We start from the raw sequence: 18,112 nt of genomic DNA on the forward strand, positions 1-18,112 counted from the left end.
CCCAAGGGTTACAGCCCTTTCTCCGCAGGCGCCCCGTGTCCAGGACCCTCCGGAGCCCCCACCCCTGCTCTGGGACCCCCCCGGCCCACGCACGCGCAGTGCAGGCAGTAGAACTGGGCGCAGCCCGGCAGGTCGGGGTCGGGCTCCTGCCGCAGCAGCCGGGCGGCGTTCTCGGGCTTCAGGTCCCCGTGGATCTCGTCCAGATCGCGGCGGCGCCGCTTCGTCTTCAACTGCCGGGCCAGCGAGTGCGCCCGGTGCGCGCCGGTGCGGCGGCCATTGCGCGGCGACATGGCGGGACCGCGCGGCGACCGGACTGCGCAGTGCGCAGGCGCGGGTGGCTACACGCCCCGCCCACGAAGCGGCAGACCCCGCCCACAAAGCGTCAGACTCCGCCCACAAAGAGGCAGGCCGTATAACATGCTTTTGCCGGTCACGCCCACTAAGGGCAAAACCACGCCCATGTAGCGGCAGACCACGCCCACAGAGCGGCAGACCACGCCCCCAGGCTTAGCTGTGCGCAGCCCGGCGCCTCCGCGGCCCCGTCAGTCGCCTCGGGGACAGCGACGTCCCCAAGGGACCCCAGCACCCGTCCCCAGGCTGTCCCCGTAGTGGGGCACAGGGCCTGGCTTCGGGGCAGGGGTGACCGGTTCCCGTGTTGCCCCGGTCAGTGCTGTGATGAGCTGGGAAGGGCTCTGTGCACCGTGTCACAGCACTGATCATGTTTCCTCTCCCCTGGGTAATAAATTATAGATGGAGAGCCACGTCGTGGGGAGCGCTGACCCCCAGCGCCTGCTCCCCACTGCAGGCCTGGGGTGGTCCCAGCGCCGGGGGTCCCCTGTGGGTGAGGGGCTGCAGGGGGGCTGGGACAGACGGGCAGGGGGGAGGTTTAGGGGTGACCGGAGCAGCTGCCCCCGCGCTGCCCCCAGCTCAGGCCAGGCTCAGGTTCCCCTTTGTGCATCAAAAGCGGCCCCTGAAACTTTAATGAAGCCACCGGATCGCCGGGGCGGCGCGGGGGGGCCCAGCCCCGCACCCCTCCCGCTGCCCGTGGCACCCGGCTCCTGGCCCCGCTGAGCCCCTCACCATGACCCAGGGCTTCTGGCGGCTCTACAAGGCCAAAGTGCTGCAGACCCTGGGGGGGGCACGGGCGGATGGGGCGCTGCAGGAAGAGGTAGGCTGGGAGGGTCACCACCAAGCTTTGGTCCCCTCAAAGCAGGGTGACCCACTTCCCTGCCCTCCCCCTGCCTGCACCCCTGCCCTCACGGGGGGCTTCATTGCAGGGAGACCCCCCTGAGTTGATGGAGACGGATGAGACCCCTGTGTTGATGGAGGAGGGACCCAGCCCTGTGTCCCAGCTGGCGAGGAAGGTGAGGCAGAGCTGGGGGAGGTGGGGGCTGGGGGGACCTGCTGGGACCTGGGGCTCCCCAGTGAGCCTGGCGCTGCCTCCCCCGCAGGTGCAGGGGGTGGGTGCCCGGGGCTGGCGGACACTTTCATCCCTCTTCACCCGTGAGGACGAGCACCAGCTGCTCAGCTCGGAGCCATGTGCAGACCAGTAAGTTCCAGCTTGGCGGGGGTGGACCCCAGAGCCCAGATCCAGCCCTTTGCATCCTCCCATCCCATCACCTGCATCCCCTTCCTGTACCCGTGGGGCTGGGCTGGGGGAGAGCGAGCATGGAGGGGAGACACAGGGGAGCTTGGGGGTCCCAGTTCTGGCCACTGTGGGACCCAGCGAGAAGGGTCCCCATACCGATGTTCCCATCCCCGCTCTCTCCCCAGCCCGCTGGCCGCCTCGCCGCCTGAGCTGTCCCCCTCTGAGAAGGCGCTCGGCTTTTGGGATCTCTTTGCTACCAAGTGGCAGCAGGCGGCAGGGCCAGACAAGGAGACGTCCCCTCCGGAGCCGGGTGAGAACCCTGGGGAGCCACCGGGTGACGATGACAGTGACCTGCGGGAGCCAGAGGAAGGCGCCTTCCGCTGGGGCTTCCTGGCCGGCAAACTGGCTGAAATCCGGAATAAAAATGCCCCCAAGGGCAACTAGAAGAGGAGGCACCGGCCAGACTCTCCAGCAGCACAGCAGCCCCCCTCACTGCTGGTGGGCAGCCCCCTGCTCGCACCCCAGGGCTCCGCGCTGGGTTTCGGTGACGTGTCTGCACTAAAGACCCCAAAGTGCCCCCTTTCCCGGAGCCCTGCCTGGTGCTTTCTTTGCCCTTGACCCCTCGCCCAGCAACCCCATCACCCCTAGAGCAGCATGGTCCCCATGGTGGGGACAGGGAGCTGCCACCCTCAGCCCCAAAGCATCACCCCCCACCAAGCCCACACAAACAACACGCACCACCAAGCTAGAAAAAACAAAACAAAACACACCGTGTTTATTGAGTGCTGCTCTGGCCCCAGCAGACCCTTTTCTGGGGAGGAGGGGGCTGTGGGGTGGGCACTGCCCAGGACAGGGGGCTCAGGCTCTGCCCATCCCCTCATTCTGTAGCTGGTGCAGGATGTGAGAGGCTGATGGGGGAGGATGGAGAAGATGGGTCACAGCACAGGGACACAGGAACCTGCCAGCCCTGGGGACACAGAGAGACACACCCAGGGGAGCCCCTTTGCCCACCTGCCCCCCAGGTGCCCCCACTGCTTAGCCCTGGATCTAGGGTAGACCTGGTGGCCCCATAGGAGGTAGACCTGGCGTCCCTGCAGGGGGTAGACCTGGTGTCCCTCCCAGCCAGCAGCAGCCCCATGTTGCCAAGACGATGTCACTGGCCCATCAGCCACACCCAGCAAGGGTGAGGAGCCACATCCACCCAGCAGGAGCCACACAGGCATCCCCGTCCCCAGCCAGGCTGCCTGCGCTCAGACCGTGGACTCCTTGGCAGCCGCCCAGGCTCTTTGGCAGCCATAGAGCCACTTGATGACACGGGCGTTGCGCTCCACCACCGAGACGGTGGAGCCCAGCCGGGCATCCGACTCCTCCTCACCTGGCCCCGCGTCCCCCTCGCTGCCCCCCGAGGCCTGCTCGGGCTCCGACTCGCAGGATCCGGGGGGCCGAGCCGAGGCGTTGTCCCAGCCCGCCGGCCCGAACCGCTCCTGCCCCAGCAGCTCCACCAGCGCCCGGTCCAACCCGCAGTAGTTGAAGAACCGTTCCTTCTCCGAGAGCGGCAGGGAGACGCGCAGAGCCAGCGCCTGCTTGCCGGGGGGCTGGGGGGGCTGTTCCATGGGGCTGCCGGGCAGTGGGAAGATTCCACCACTGCCGCCACCACTGCTGGCACCCGGCGTCCTCGCCTCGTCCTTCTCCATTGGCACCCACAGCATGGGGGTCTCAGGGCTCTGGGGGGCTGCTGACCCCTCGCCCAGCCCCCTGGCTGGGGGGGAGCTGGGGGGCTTCTCTCTGAGGGCTCCCTGGAAGAGGCGGCGCACCAGCCCGGAGTCCTTGGCGTTCTCCTTGTCCACGCCGGGGCAGTCCCGTTTCTGTCGGTAGATGATGAGGGAGTCGGGTCTCAGCAGGCGCCTGCCGCCGGTCCGGCGTGACACGGGGGACTGGGGACACGGCAGCTTCCTGGGCCCCTCGCGGCTCAGCTCCGAGCCCTGGCACAACTCGCTGCACTGCTGGCGAGTGAGGAGGCGCCGGCTGCGCGGGGACAGCCGGGGCGAGCAGCCCCGCAGCGCCGGCTCCTGCCGGCTGTTGATGACCTGCTGGGATTTGACGTACTTGGCCTTGTCGGCCTCCAGCCGCTCCACCGCGCTGGGTGTCCGGCCCCCGCCGCCCCCCAGCTCCCGCGGGCACTTGGGGCCCCGGTTCAGCCACATCAGCGGGGACCCGCGGCCGGGGGCCACGATGTGCAGGTTGTTGGAGGTGCAGATGGTGAGAGGGGGGCTGCCCAGGGGCACCATCATCCCCAGTCCTGAAATAGCACCCCTGGTCCTCCCTGGGTGGCTGCGGGGCACCCGGTGCTGTGGGCAAGGAGGGTCCTGAAGCTTTGCTGGTCTCCTGGATTCAGCCCTGGGAGGAAAGAGGAGAGCTGGGGTGAGCACCAAGGATGCAGCATCAGAAGGAAGAGGATGGGGCGTGAAGCAGAGCTGGGGGTCCCCTCAACCCCACGTGTATCGGGCGGCGAGCCCAGGCTGGAACAGCCCCCAGGCAGGAAGAGAGAAGCGCCGAGCATCCGCCGGCTTCACCCGCATCCCAGGAGCGGCTTCCAACAGGAAAAAATACCGGAGCTGGTCGCCTTATCTTTCCGAGTGCAGGGACAGCAGAACAAAGCCAGCGCGGCCCCGTGCGCAGCAGAGCTGGCGAGCTGCCCCGGCTGGGGCTCTGCATGGGACAGCGGAGCTGGGGGATGTTTTGGGGTCCCCGTGCTGTGCCCCCCACTGCCAGGCTGAGCTCAGGTCATGGAGCAAAAGGGCTTTTGTTAACCCTGGGCTGCGATGGCTCTTGCTCAGCTGTACCTGAGCATCCACGCAGGACCAGGAACATGAATCCAGCAGTGGAGGTGGGTGCCTGGGTGGGGGCTCTAAATGCCCAAAGCAGATGGTTTTGCTGTGCAGAAGAGGCCCAAATGGCCGTGAAGAGCCACCCCATTGCCAGCAGCTGACCCAGCCCCACAGCTGGTCCTGTGCTCCCAAGGGATGAGCTCCCCAGCCTCCCCCGGTGCGGTGGCTCAAAGGATGGTGGCCGCAACACATGGTCCTGTCACCCAGCAGTTTCACCCCGGCAGAGCCAGCGTGCCCAGGATGTGACTGCCCGTGCCAGCCCGTCCACATGCTCCTCAGCCCACCCCGCTGCCAGGACCTGTGCCCAGCTGCTGGGCTCGGTGGGTGGAGGATGCTCGTGCTCACCTGAGCCCACGCAGGGATGCAGGGATGGGATGCAGGGATGCTCCAATCTCACTTGGCTCCTGCACCTCTGGCTGCCAGCAGCAAACTGAGCCCAGAGCCAGCAGGAGCCTCATATAGAGGGTGAGGAAGAGCCACCCTGTTAACCCCTGCTAGCCCAGCCCCGTCAGCAGGAGCCCCCCTGCCCCTGCAGCCTTCACTGCCCAGAGCCCTGCCCAGCCAGAATTAACGCCCTGGCAGCTCCAGCTCACCTGCTCCTTCCTCCTCCTCATGGGAGCCCGGCTGCGATGTGGGGAGCCGCAGCGGAGGTCTCTGTCTCCTTCCAGGCAGGACTGAGTCCCTCTGTGTCCCCCAGCATCAGAACAGCACAGGGAAACCACATCCACTCCAGCAGCTTCTCCTTCTACATCCACTTTGAGATGCTGGGGCAGCTCAGGAGCAAGATCCCCCCCCAGCCCTGAGGCTGGCGAGGGAGGAGGAAGGAGAAAGGGTCTTTCTGGCACCTTCTGCACCGGTGGCAAAAGGGTCAAAGCCAGTTCCTGCCTCCTCTTCCTCCCCGGGAAGGGCTGTAAATCACAGGAAGCCACAATGGGCTGGAGCTGGCCCAGGGGTTATTTTTACCCTGCCCTCTCCCTTCCCAGCCCCCGGCCCCCTCAAACCCCAGCGCCTGCCGGGGGGGCTGTGAAGGTGACACCACAGTGACCAGGGGGGAGGACACACTCCCAGCACCCCCAGTGCTCCCCAGGGACCCGCCAGCTCCCTCCATCCCTCCCGCAGCCGGGTGGATGGAGAACTGGGGCACAGCCCAGCCCAGGCTGCTGCAGGGACCCAGGGGACCAGGAGGGTCCGTGGGGACAAAGCCACAGCCCAGGACCCACAGGACAGGGTGCTCTGAACCTGGATGAGAGGGGACCCAGCCCCGGTTCCTTCCTGCAGTGCTGCTGCTGCGGAACCTCTGCCAGGAACCAGCGTCCAGCACCTCCCTGCTCCGCCGCACCGGTGCCAGGAACGGGCTGGAGCCGGTAACCTGGGCTGACAGGAACGGAGGCGAAAACAGAGGCTGAGCAGGATGAGAGCGGCCAGGGCTCGTCTGAGCTCTGCCAGCACCGGAAAGAACCCCAGTGAGAGCGAGGAAGGGACAACCCACCTATTCTATTCCTATTCTATTCTATTCTATTCTATTCTATTCTATTCTATTCTATTCTATTCTATTCTATTCTATTCTATTCTATCCTATTCCTAATTCTATTCCTATTCCTAATTCTACTCCTATTCCTAATTCTATTCCTGTTCCTAATTCTATTCCTATTCTACCTGCAGAGGAGCGATGCAGGCAGCTGTGCTCCAGCCACGCTCAGGCTCCGCGTGCAGGATGCGGCCATGCCGGAGCAAACCCAACCACACCCTGAGGAAGACGGGGGAAAAGGACGGGGAGTGACAGAGAAACCCCGGGACCTGCCCCTGGGAATAAAGCGTCCAGGTTCCCAGCTGACGGGGCCGTATTTTTAACTCCGGGTGATGTGAATCACCGGTTATTAGGACAGGTTTTGTTTTCCGAGCTGGAATCACAACAGCCATTCCGGTAAAGCCACAAGTGAGTAACAGCGGCCTTTGATTCACCTTTCCCTGGCCGATGCGGGTGTTCCCGGGGGTGCTCCTGCCCTGAAGTGAGGCAGACGGGCACTTGTTGTTGAGCTGCTGGGTTTGGACGAGGCAGATTCCCTTCGGGATACAAAAAGGGACGATTTGAGGAGCCCTTCCCGGCACCAGCATCCCAGGCAGCTCCCGCTTCCCCTGGGGATGCGATGGGGGTTTTGTCACTTCACCTTCTAGGAAGGGATTTAAACGATTCATCAGCCTCTTGTGAATGCACCAGGTGGCTTTTCTTAGTCACGTGGATGCTCGAAGTCCCTTGTTTTTATTTAAGGTTACTCGGAGCCCTTACAAGGTGCTCTCTGCCCTTTGACGGGGCTGCGCTTCCCTTCCTCGTGTCCAGCCTGAATCTCCCCTCTTTAGTTTAAAACCATCATCCCTTGTCCTATCGCAACAAGCCCTGCTCAAAAGTCTGTCCCCATCTTCCTTATTGTACCTAAAGTACTGACAAATTGGGGCAAGCAGGCAGGGGACGCCGGAGGCTGCTGTCCCTGCACGCAGCAGCAGAGCTGAACCAACCACCCCGTCCTTTCCAGATGCGTTTCTGTTGGAAAGCAAAATGTGGGAGAGCAAGATGTGCAGTTCCAGCCGCCTGAATGATAAAGGAAGATCAATACTAACATGGCCATCTGGACGGTCAAAGACATAATACTAACATAATCATATATAAGGGGCCTTGGATAGATTATTTTGAAGTATGTTTCTCATAATTGTAAAGAGTTATAGCCCAGACTCGTGGGTATCTCAGGCCAGAAAACCGTCCCCCAAGTGCATGGGGTGTGTGAATGTCCTCAGGCCTGGACTGTGAATGAGTGGAACAGCGAGACAAACATCCCATGAGTTTAGTGTGGAAAAACACCTTTTGTAAACATCTTAGTCCAGGCCCATATCTGTAAATCCTATAAATTGTCAATGGTGACTAAAGAAGGCGGCCTAGGCCTAGGTCAGCTCTCTGCTAGGCCAGGCTCTATGCCTTTTTTCCAGAACAAGATCTCTGTGTGAATCTCTCTGTGTCCTGGTATGTGTCGTCCCTAATCACCGCACATTTCTCCTTTAAAAATCATTTTAACCCCCCCCCAAGCTTTAACCGCACCCTGCCCAGGTGCAGACAGCACTGCAGCACCTGATAAGAGCTGTTTCTACTCGCCGCTTTGCTTTCAAAACCCACAAAGGCTTTTCCTGGTCCGAGGTCCATGCGAACGGCGGCGGGCTGGACGGGTTTAAAAATACCCGAGGCTCAAACGGGCATGAATAAATCTGAAACCGCCACCCAACCTGAGGCAGCCACCCACAAGTCGGTGCAAGTAGGAACGAGCAGTTCAGGCCGCTGTGGCGTTTCGGATGCGTCCCCTCTTCGCTGCCCTTTTGAAACAGAAACTGCGCTTTGCACTGGAAAGGAAGCGAAACAGTCAGTGATGAGCAGCTTGTGTTAAATACTCCTACTAGTCCTCTTATTGTTAATAAATTAGTTAATAAAATTAAGGGGGAAAAGCCTAAAGACCTTGGGCACAATATTGTTTTCTATGTTTTCTCCAACTATTTGGACTGATCTAAGACCAGATTATTACCAGTCACATCCATCCTAACATTCAAACATTCATCCTAACGTTCATGTGTGGTTTGCTTTTCTTACTCCTTGTTCTTGCTCTGTCAAACAGAAACCATAAAATTTGACCTATAATTGCTTACTATTTAGCTCTAATTTAATATCTGCTATTTGGCCCATGTTACGTTTAATCTCTTAAAACTTATATATTGGATCTCAGTTATTAAAACACACGTCAGCCTGAAATTTGCATCCCTCCTCCCAAGTGTCATCAAACTGAGCTCTTTAACGAGTAAAGGCTAAAAACGCTTAATGATTGATACACAACGGAAGGATTTGCAGGACACCAGTGGAGCAAAGGGAAAAGCAACATAACAAGTGGGCTGTTTGTGCTGCCCACGGTCCAAAGGCCGCTCGAGCCAGGGAAAAACAACAAACTACCTCCAGCACTCAGGTCTGTTCTGCTGCAGCTGGTGCAGGAAAACGCTGTTTAAACCACCACAAAGTGAGAATATAACCACGGAGGAGCCCTGAGCGACGAAACGGGGCGGGCGGGCTGGAGCACGAGGCCTCGGCGTCCTGCAGAATGAGGGAAATAAAGCAGAGATCGGGTTATTTGAGGAAAGCCACAACCTTAGTTACATCCAATTTCCTTGCAGATTGTGCCTCCACCCACCCCACCAACTCAGTATATTTCAAGTATGTAGGCTTAGTTTTCTTCATGGTGTGTGGGAAGAATGTAGCTTGAGTTTATATTTAAAAAATCACCACTTCTGCGACTAATCAAAGAGCTGTGGCTTTCTCCTTTAATTGAGGTTCTTATCCTTTAATAAAAATATAATCTAAATGGCAATCCCTTTCTCTTTTGTAACGACTGCATTGACTTGCGGATTTAACCCCCCAGCTCCTGTCGGGTGGGGAATCAGAATCTGCCGCTTTCTGGCTCTGGGATACACAGGAACCACGATGCCAGTGCACGGTGCACAGGAGACGACGGCGCTCGGGTTTGTTGCGGGGTAAGAAACAGCCAGAAACGACAATTTCCAGCATTTCCAGTTTGCGCTATTCCCACCCCCAGTCTGCACAACCCTGTGTTAATTAAAACCATGCAAATGGCTCCTAGACTCTTCCATGAACAATGTTGTTTGCTCACCTTTATTTCTAAGGTGTCTTGGGACGTGTGAGACAAGGAGGTCACTGTCCTCGCAAACCTGCAGCCCATTTACACTCAGTTTGGTGGGTGAAATCCTGCTCCAGCGCACACAGGAACACCGGGGAGGAGTTTCCCTGCACAGCGTCTGTTTGCAACCTCAAATACATCCCGTAGCACCAGTCCTGCTGGAAATCTCCTTACGTGACACCAGGCGGAGCGAGAAGAAAGGATTTCTCCGTAAAATATTCCAGAGCTTCCTCAAAATTCAGCTTTTATTTAAAAACCAGTCATGAACGTAATAAATTACACAATAGTTTTCCTCATTATAAATTCTCCATAAAATATATTTTACAGTTTTTTAAAGAAAGATTTGATGATTAAAAACAAAACAAAAAAATCTCTTCTGAGTGCTGAAGAGGATCTTGACTTCGTGTCATGCTGGTGAGGCTGGAGCTGCTACAACGATTTATCAAAGGTTTTAAAACAAACACCTTCAAACGACAAAAAAAGGCAAACAGAACACAGACCTTGAGGACTCAGAGTGAGGGAAACACTCAGTGTTGCCCAACAGCGCGGCCAAGCACCATGAGAGGGATTTCGGGTACCCCCCAATAGCAATCAGTGCAAAGAAACACTTGGGGAGTCAAAAAACCCACAGCTTTTCTGTGCCCCGACACATTTCTGCCCCACAGGCAGCATATTCAGTGTTCTTACTTGAAATATTTCAGGGAATCAGATGATTTGCAAAGCACCCAAAAGGTAAGTAGTATTATGCTGTAGTGAATATGTACTTTAAGGTGAGATTTCTGACTTTTGGGTGGGCAGGAAAGGAGGAAGTTTGCGATAGATTTTTAAAAAGGTCTCAAGTTTATACAATGATACAACCTCCTAAAACTCAACTCGTGAAATGTAAGAACTGTGAAAGCGGTGACGCAGCCAGTGAGAAGTTTCTTTTCCTCCTTTCAGGAACAAGCTGAGGCTTCAACAGCACCGAAGCCACTTAGAATATGAGAACAAACAGATTTCCGCTTCTATAACATAAGAATAAATAGATCTCTCCTTATTGTTACTCCCAGACAGGCTGTGAGTCTCCTCTTCTAGACTGAGCTCCCTGCAGGAAGGACACGAGCTGTATCTTCCATCACCGACCCCCCCAATTTACGCTCCTCTGTACTGGGGAACACTCTCTTCTGAAAGTTATTTCTATAGCGTCTTCCAAACAATAAACACTGTTTGAGACAAAGAGGATTCGTCCCAGAATCACTGTTCAGACAACTTGTCTTAAATGATGAAGTGAAGGAAAATAACAAGAATTAAGGACTAAGGCCCCTGGGTAACAGGCGGCAGCTCCGGGCAGCACCAGGCAAGACCAGTTGTTGTCTATAAAGCTGCAGAAGTTCAGTAGGATCAGAATCGTTCGCTTTTGGAAGAATATATATAATTTTGTTTGTGCTGCTTATTCATACTCTGGCAGAGTAAACACTGACCGATGAGAACTGCTCTGGCAGCACTAAGAGGCAATAGTATCTGAGAAGTTACACACAAGAATACTTACAGCACTTCTCAGGTGAGATTGGGGAAAAAAGTCACCTTGATTTTAATAAAACCAGCCTTAGTTGCAGCTTTAATATATCTGCCTTTAAAGGCAATTTTTTAAGACTATATTTTTCTTCCAAAAGGTCAAATTGATGAGAAAGGTCACAGTCCTGCACCCAAAAGAGCAAAGTGTCATAACATTTATTACAAAGCAGCTTCTGTCAGTCAGGTGCCTTCAGGGAAACCTCAGTCTGCTTCTGTGGCACAAGAGCCTTTCAATGGCTGCAAAGCTTCCCATCCTTCCATCGTGCTTTTAAATAAATATTACTGCTTCAAAAGGAGGAAAGCAAATTATAAAAAAGCACCAAAAAAAACAGTGAAGGTTGCTGCATAAATTGGAGGTACCTTTCACATATCGGTGACTGAGTTCTCTCCCTTATTTGAGGTGTGTTCTACAAGATGAAGTCGCCCTTCTACCTCCTTCTCACGACCAGGTTAGAGTCAGGGCCAGAAAGGAAGAGAGTGTGACCAGTAGAATTACACCAAGTTAACAGGAAAACTGTGCTGCAACCATATTTTGCAGTCTTGAAAATACCCTATGCTGCTGGATTCCCTCATCCACGTCTCCATAAACTAGAACATCGCTGTTATAAATCCTCAGGGTGCTACTGGATTATAGACACAAGGGTCAAGAGCACATTGTGAAACTGTAGATTAATGGATTAATGAAGTATTTGATTACTAGAAGAAAGCAAAATCCAATGATTAACGTACCAGCCAACATGCCAGCACCTGATTGCACGCATTGGTAATTTGACTCCCTCGGTGACGAGCTCGTTAAGCTGTAAGTGGTAAAATGGGCCATGTCAGCACTTTGCAAACTGCTGATCCCCCTGCATTGCTTTTCTTTGTAGACAGAGTCAACTCTCAGACCCTATTTTTGACAATAGATAACAAAAATAAATAATAAAGTTATTCCGGCCTGGAGAAGAAGGAATGCTTCTCATTTATCTTCCTCACGCAGGTTTCTAGCAGACCCAAATCATTCAGACCCATAGGAAATAATTTAAGAAAATTGGCATACACTCCCAGTCACTCATATACACAAATATATACACAGAATTACTTTACAAAGCCTGAAGATTTGCACTACCAGCATGCAAATCTCTTTTTTCCATGAGAGTCCCTAATACTGACGTAGGAAACTGGAATGTACGAAGTACTCCGTGACATAGCGCTGGAAATCAAGTCTCCGCTCTCGAGACATCGCACCGCCAGCGCACGCTAACGAACATCGTCACACCTGACACCTGCACGGAACATCCCGGGATTATACACATCAACACATCGTTAACAACAACAGCCAACTCGCATTTCTACAACTGACAAAACTCAAAAACTGGCATTTGTTTGGTACAAACTACACCCCGCAGGTTTGCGTTCAGGCTCATTTCTTTTACTGTCGTTAAGTCGCACCATCGGTTGGGAGACGGGAGCTCTACCGAGACGTGCTCGGCGGGTCACGTCTCCCAGCTGCTGTCTTTAAAAGCTATATTGACTAATCGCAGCTCCAGCTCGAAGGCGTCGGGTCGGTCCTGCGGGTTGGCAGCCAGCATTTCCTTCAGCAGCTGTTTCATTCGGGCGTTCATGGATTTCTTCTTGACGGGAATGAGCAGTTCCATTTTCGGGTTTTCTAGAAGCGCCTCTCCCACAGGCACAATCGCTGTCCCCTGCTTGACGTAACTCCCCAGAAGTTCCTTCTTCGTTTCCGTATCTATGAATGTGATTCGTTCCAACATAGCCCAGATTATAATCCCTAAGGCAAAGATGTCTGCTTTGGCAGTGTAGTGTCCTTCCCAGACTTCAGGGGCCATATAGAAGTCAGTCCCACACGCGGTGGATAGAAAACACTTATTTACGTTGACTGGCTCCTCAGGGTTCTGTCCTGATGCCGAACACACTTTACTCAGCCCGAAATCTGCGACTTTCAGGGTGGGCTCCAAGTCACTGGCATCCATCCTGCTGTGCGATATCAGAATATTGTCAGGTTTGAGATCGCGGTGAATAATCTGATTTTTGTGCAGGAACGCCAGCGCGCTGCTGAGCTGAAGCATGAAGCTGGTGTTGGTCTTGCGGTTCGGCTTTCGGGACAACAGATACTCATTCATATCTCCTCCGTCACAGAAATCCATCACAAACCAGAGGTAATAAGCGCTTCTGGGGTCAAAGACTATTTCTCCTTTTAATGAGGTCTCGACAAGCTGCAACGAGGAAAAGAAATGTCATAACTACCTGACGATCACCAGAACATAAAGATATCATGGAAAAATGCATGAAGTAGGGATCTTCCTCTCAACAATGCAGTGAGTAAGATAGCGTAACTGGTGAAAATAAAACTTTCTGATGTTAAAAACAAAACCAAGCCACAAGGTATTTGACAGCCTCCTTGTTTTTGTGTATGCAAAGCATTATCAAGCTCCCACTCCTGCCCACAAGCTGGAGCTAGACCCAGATAACAATATTTTGAAAGATAGTGCATGGCCACTGCGCTCCCATCTGTTTCAGCTGGACACTGTCCCACCCCAAGCCCGTCCCACCCCTTTCACTATCAGCTTTACTGCGCAAACAAAACCTCCACAAGTAACTCTGGGCAGTGCCAGGGGGCTGTATTTGTCCTCTGCCGATGAAGTGGCACCACAATAGATATTTAAAGCCTATTCTCCATTCCTTAGGCAGGAATGTGTTCTAGCAAGTGTTAACATGAGATCCCTTCACTCAGGAGAATAATAATCAACAGGCACAGCTGAACCTGCACGTAACACCTTTCCCATCATCGTAATCCACAAGCTATTTTCTAGAATATAAGCAGTGAGTAACTTGAGCAACCAGTTCTAACAGCTGCTTCATACAAAAAGCAAAGTAAAACCAGCAATCAGTTCTACTAATCCTGTTTACACAACTACACATTGGCCTCCTCAGCTCCTCTGAGGCGGCTCTTTGCAAGATTTACCTTCTGGAGCATGCTATGATTTCTGTTAGAAGTACAGTAAATTAAATGTAGCTCTACAGGCTTGCAAAAATTAAGGTAGCTATTAATATTTATAGAGGTGTTTTAAAGTGCTTTTAAAAAAATGGCCTTTTCCATCCAAGAGCAAAATTACTAGCAATTTATAGCAATCTTTAATTGCAAGCACAACTAATACTCAAACCAGACCAACAGTAAATCCATGTTAGAAGTAGAAAACTACATATTTAGGGTTTAGAGTGGCTAACAGGGAGATTAGGGTATCAGAGGACAGCACCTCCTGTGCTGAGCAAGCACCGCCACACAGCTCTGTCCCCCAGCTTTACAGAAGCCACCCTCGCACCTCAGCACAGAGGGTTAAAACAGCAAAATCCACCACCACCTGTGACAAAGCACCACAAGCCCCAGCCAGTTTAGGACTCTCACTTGGCTTAGCTGAGCCGAGACCAGTTAAGCATCTGCCCCAAAGCCCCTCGGGAGACACTAACACCCCCCTCCCCGGCCAGCCTGCACCAGCTCAGCTCTGTAATGTAATATCACACGGGGTGGAGAGAGTAGAGGGCAAGCCAAGGGAGATCTGATTTTCTCTATTTTAGCAGTTGCTATTAGAAAGTGATCCCTGCCTCTCCAGAGTCAGCTCAGCTCTGCCCTTTGCTCTGCTCTCTGGAGCAGAAAACCAATTTGTAGTGCTTGTGCCTGACCCGGGTGAGCTGTACATGAGGCACAGGTAACAGGTGCTACCACCAAAAACCAACGTGCCAGTGATCTGGAAGCTCTCCCCCACCTCGCAGTCCCACCACGGTCATTTTAACCTCCTCCCTGTACAACTGTTAACAAGTTTGATACAATATTTTATGGATCCACTAACCAGTAGGAAGGGAAAGCACTAATTTCTCCCACATGAGCTGGACAGTATTATTTTACCCTAATCCCTTCACGAAAGCAGGTCAGTAACAACTACCAAGCTGCAGTGAGTTCACAAAGGCAAGAACTCTCCTCCTGATGGTCACACAGCACGGGGCACAACAGGATCTGGACAGGGAAGGGTTGTCAGACCAATGTTCAGTAACAAAAGGTCCTACACCAGACATGCAAGAACGACAACAATAAAAACTGAAATGATAAAAGCTGACTAGGGGTGACACAAACACCGAGCAGCTTCCTGACTTTTTAAACCAGAGGTGCAAATTTCTGCCAGAGAAGCTTCTTGACAAGGGAATGAACCAGATTATCTTCCAAAGTCTTTGCAGAGCTACTTATTCTTCAAAAATATGCATCTCCAAACTTAAAGGCAGCTTAGAAGACACCTTCAGTAGTCACGCAGGGGAAGCTGTATTTATTCCCTTATTTATCATTACTTCTCTTTGAAGAGATTCACAGCTACTCATTCAAAAAAGAAAACGGCTCGCCACAGGCTAACAATTGCTTCTTATTTCTGAAAGAATTTTAAGTGTTGGCTTCCTAAATTAAGACGGTTACTTCCTCTTCCACGGACACCAGAGAATAAGAAATGCTTCAGAGCTCTGTCCCAGGACATTAGCACATGTCTGTTAATTAACCCTGCAGCAGGGCTTCTACTAAAGAACACAACAGCCTGCACCTCCCTTCTGCTCCACCTGTGGTGTTTCCTCAAATTACCAAAGCAGATTTGCATTTCAAAAACCCTGCAGTCTTTTAGAGTGGCACGGCTTCAAATTACAAGATATAGGTGATTGTTCAATATATGTTCTTTTAAATATATATCTAAATTTTTGGGTGTCGACAATACAAACAACACCATAACTAAGAACACCTCAAAAATAAAAATGGTCTTAGCTACCCACCTCCTTCCCTCCCAGCTGCACATCCATATTAATTACTTCCACCCCGTTACCTCAGCTTCATGTACCTGTAAATAAAGGGAGGAACTGGAGCCATGGGACATCTTCTGCACCATACCATCTTTCTGCAAGAGGCACTCCTCCAGGTGAATGACGTTGGGATGCTGGCTCTTGATACTCCTAAGTGCCCAGAACTCGCGCAGAGCGAGTTCCACGTCCTCTGGAGCATGGCACCGCATCCTTTTCACCGCGACCCGGGCAGAGGTCTTCCTGACGACTGCTTCGTACACCACACCATAACTGCCACGACCAACCTCTCGTATTAGATCGTACTTAGGCTGGCTACTCACCATCTTCAAGATCAAAGGTTCTGGGGAAGGGGGGAAAAACCCACAGAACTAAAACTCATGAACAAAAACTGGGCTGTATTTTCCCCCACATGGCTCGGTGCGGCAATATTAAGCCTACCGACACCCTTCAATTAACAGCGAGCGTTACACTGAACCCAACACTGGAACATTCCAGAACCTATTCTGTAAACCTGTTGCCACGGACTAGTTAAAAGTGAAATTACACCATTTTGGTGGGACTGTCAGGATTTTGAATACAGCCCAGTTTTCAAGGTGGCAACAATTCCAACCTAGACTTGCACTGTGCTGAGACAGGACTATCGCGGGGGCTCCTGCTCCTTTCTCTCAGCGTCTTCCGTGAACATCTGTGGGAATAACGGTGCAGTATCATGTACGGTATCATGTATGGTATCGTGCCCTCCATCCAGCCTGGGACAGCGGAAGAGAGGTTCTAGCTGAAGCCTGTGGCTGGGCAGCAACAGATTTAATTAACACTGCCTTTTATGAGGGTGACTGTGTAGGTAAACATTTCTGTTATAATTTAATCATTAAATACTTTTACAGCTACTAAGACAGGAGGATGCTTCACATCACTTCCAATTTATGTATCAATGTTACTATGATTTTTTCACTTAATATCCTTTGACTGGGGAGTCTATGGTTACAAAAAAAGGGCCACTGATTGCAGAAGCTCATACCCAGCATCTAACTTTCAGTTTAGCTCAACAGGGCAGGGGCTTCTACAAAAATTAAGATATTGCTCTATAATTAAAACAAGAGACACACACACACACATTCACAAAAATAAAAAGCCACCAAACACTGCCACAGATTTATGAACCTTCCTGCACACTTCCCTGCATGATTACAAACCAAAACACACCAGCACCACCTTCACACAAACAAACCAAAATGGGACACTGACTGCAGACAGAAAAGAATATAAAAAGCTCAGCTAGCCAATTATCACTGGTCAAACAGAATGAAATGCAAAAATAATAATTAAAAAAAAAAAATCACAGCTAGTGTATCAAAACTAAAACAGCTTGTAAGACTGCCAGTGATAAATGTAACTCTTTAAGTCACTAAACCAGGCAATAAGGACCACATCAAACAGCCTGTTATTAGTAGGAAGCTTTCAATTATTTCCACTGCTTTAGGTACTTTTTTTTTTTTTAAGGGAAATAAAAAGAAAAAAGAGAGAGAAAAAAAGAGGTATCATCAGTGAGTGTCAGGGCAATACTACACAGACATTTTAACCTTTCAGCAAAGTTCCGCGATGCAGATTTACATCAACATTTTGACCTGAAGTGCGATGTGCCCAAGAAACGCATTACCACGAGATTCTGCTCACAAGATGCTCTGACCCTGCACCTGTAGCACGGCTGCGAGGAGGGGATGAAGGCGACAGCCCACACAGAAAGAGCTGACACAGCCAAACATTCCCTGAGGAAAACATTGCGTTACCCAAACACCATCACACCAGGTTCAAAATGAGCAGAAAACATCCCTTCCATGTTGAGGGTCTGCTGGCTGTTCCCAGAGGGGCCCTGTCGCTATGCCAAGTGTCAGGGTTGTTACCTGCCTCCCTTCCCCCCGGCCTGGAAACGCCACCGAGGTTCATTGCCCAACCCGTAGAGGACAAGGCCGTGCCAGGCTGCGGGGGCACGGACAGGCCCCGGGGCTGCCCCTGCTCCCTCCGGCAGGCCCGGCAGCTTCAGCCCCCTCCTCAGCAGCGATAATTACGGCATAAAATAAATGACGCTCCTCCCCTGTTCACCCTGTGACGCCTCGCAGGCGGCGGGCACACCGGGACGTCCCCGCACCGAGCGGGGCCTCGCTCCGGAGGAAAATCACCGAGACACCGCCTGCCTGGGGGGGGGAGCGGGGTCTGCTGAGGGGACCCGGCCCCGCTAGGCCCGACCCGCCTCGGCAGGTACCCGGGGCTCCTCACACAGCTGGGCCGGAGGTGCCTGCATGTGTGGGCGCAGCGCGGCCCCACTGTGACGCACCGGGGCAGCCCCCGGCAGAACCCGGCCCAGCCCGCGTTACCTCAGCGCAGCCCGCTCGCCGCCGCCGCCCGGCCGCCATTATCGAGCTGCGACCGGCCCGCCCTGCGCGGCCACGCCCCCGCGCAAAGCCACGCCCCCCGCGCCGCCGCTGCGCGCTCTGATTGGTCGGTGGCGAAAGGGAGTGGGGTGCGCACGCGCA

The 18,112-nt window shown here is 53.2% G+C and overlaps 4 protein-coding genes across 7 annotated transcripts in view; 1 reads left to right on the forward strand and 3 right to left on the reverse strand.

Moving 5' to 3' along the window:
• Positions 1-332, reverse strand: part of ZNF593 (zinc finger protein 593) — a 1,566-nt gene extending 1,234 nt beyond the window's left edge. Inside the window, exon 1 of the mRNA XM_082071687.1 lies at positions 94-332. Within this exon, the coding sequence (XP_081927813.1) occupies positions 94-290 (197 nt within the window). The 5' untranslated portion in view covers positions 291-332. The remainder of the gene's footprint in view (positions 1-93) is intronic.
• Positions 333-1,081: 749 nt separating this feature from the next.
• LOC309449256 (uncharacterized protein C1orf232) lies at positions 1,082-2,032 on the forward strand (the record flags this gene model as incomplete). Its single annotated transcript, XM_082071235.1, has 4 exons — positions 1,082-1,168; positions 1,278-1,364; positions 1,452-1,549; positions 1,774-2,032. The coding sequence occupies 4 exons, from the start codon at positions 1,082-1,084 to the stop codon at positions 2,030-2,032; spliced, it is 531 nt and encodes a 176-aa protein (XP_081927361.1).
• A 302-nt stretch (positions 2,033-2,334) lies between these two features.
• On the reverse strand, positions 2,335-6,477 carry FAM110D (family with sequence similarity 110 member D). 2 transcript variants are annotated; one of them, XM_082071477.1, is made up of 3 exons: positions 6,439-6,477; positions 5,070-5,384; positions 2,335-3,985 (listed from the first exon to the last, which is right to left on the reverse strand). In XM_082071477.1, exon 3 carries the CDS (start codon positions 3,877-3,879, stop codon positions 2,839-2,841), a length of 1,041 nt encoding a protein of 346 aa, XP_081927603.1. In that variant the 5' UTR covers positions 3,880-3,985; positions 5,070-5,384; positions 6,439-6,477; the 3' UTR covers positions 2,335-2,838. The 2 variants fall into 2 exon arrangements, with proteins under 2 accessions (XP_081927603.1, XP_081927602.1); XM_082071476.1 differs by lacking the exons at positions 5,070-5,384; positions 6,439-6,477 and adding an exon at positions 4,822-4,964.
• A 2,938-nt stretch (positions 6,478-9,415) lies between these two features.
• Positions 9,416-18,037, reverse strand: PDIK1L (PDLIM1 interacting kinase 1 like). 3 transcript variants are annotated; one of them, XM_082071479.1, is made up of 4 exons: positions 17,954-18,011; positions 16,192-17,064; positions 15,620-15,921; positions 9,416-12,967 (listed from the first exon to the last, which is right to left on the reverse strand). In XM_082071479.1, exons 3-4 carry the CDS (start codon positions 15,902-15,904, stop codon positions 12,227-12,229), a joined length of 1,026 nt encoding a protein of 341 aa, XP_081927605.1. In that variant the 5' UTR covers positions 15,905-15,921; positions 16,192-17,064; positions 17,954-18,011; the 3' UTR covers positions 9,416-12,226. The 3 variants fall into 3 exon arrangements, with proteins under 3 accessions (XP_081927605.1, XP_081927606.1, XP_081927604.1); XM_082071480.1 differs by lacking the exon at positions 16,192-17,064 and having other exon boundaries at positions 17,954-18,037; XM_082071478.1 differs by having other exon boundaries at positions 15,620-16,266; positions 17,954-18,006.
• Positions 18,038-18,112: the final 75 nt, after the last annotated feature.

Source organism: Streptopelia decaocto (genome assembly GCF_964273445.1).
Source record: "Streptopelia decaocto genome assembly, chromosome: 23".
Classification (NCBI taxonomy): Eukaryota; Metazoa; Chordata; class Aves; order Columbiformes; family Columbidae; genus Streptopelia; species Streptopelia decaocto.

Coding starts and splice junctions, on each gene's coding strand:
- FAM110D (XM_082071476.1), bottom strand. CDS start 4,934: ATGAGGCTCCTGCTGGCTCTGGGCTCAGTTTGCTGCTGGCAGCCAGAG. Junction 3,986..4,821: donor GCATCCCTGCGTGGGCTCAG/GTGAGCACGAGC, acceptor CTTTCCTCCCAG/GGCTGAATCCAGGAGACCAG.
- PDIK1L (XM_082071480.1), bottom strand. CDS start 15,904: ATGGTGAGTAGCCAGCCTAAGTACGATCTAATACGAGAGGTTGGTCGT. Junction 12,968..15,619: donor GTTCCTCCCTTTATTTACAG/GTACATGAAGCT, acceptor TCCTCGTTGCAG/CTTGTCGAGACCTCATTAAA.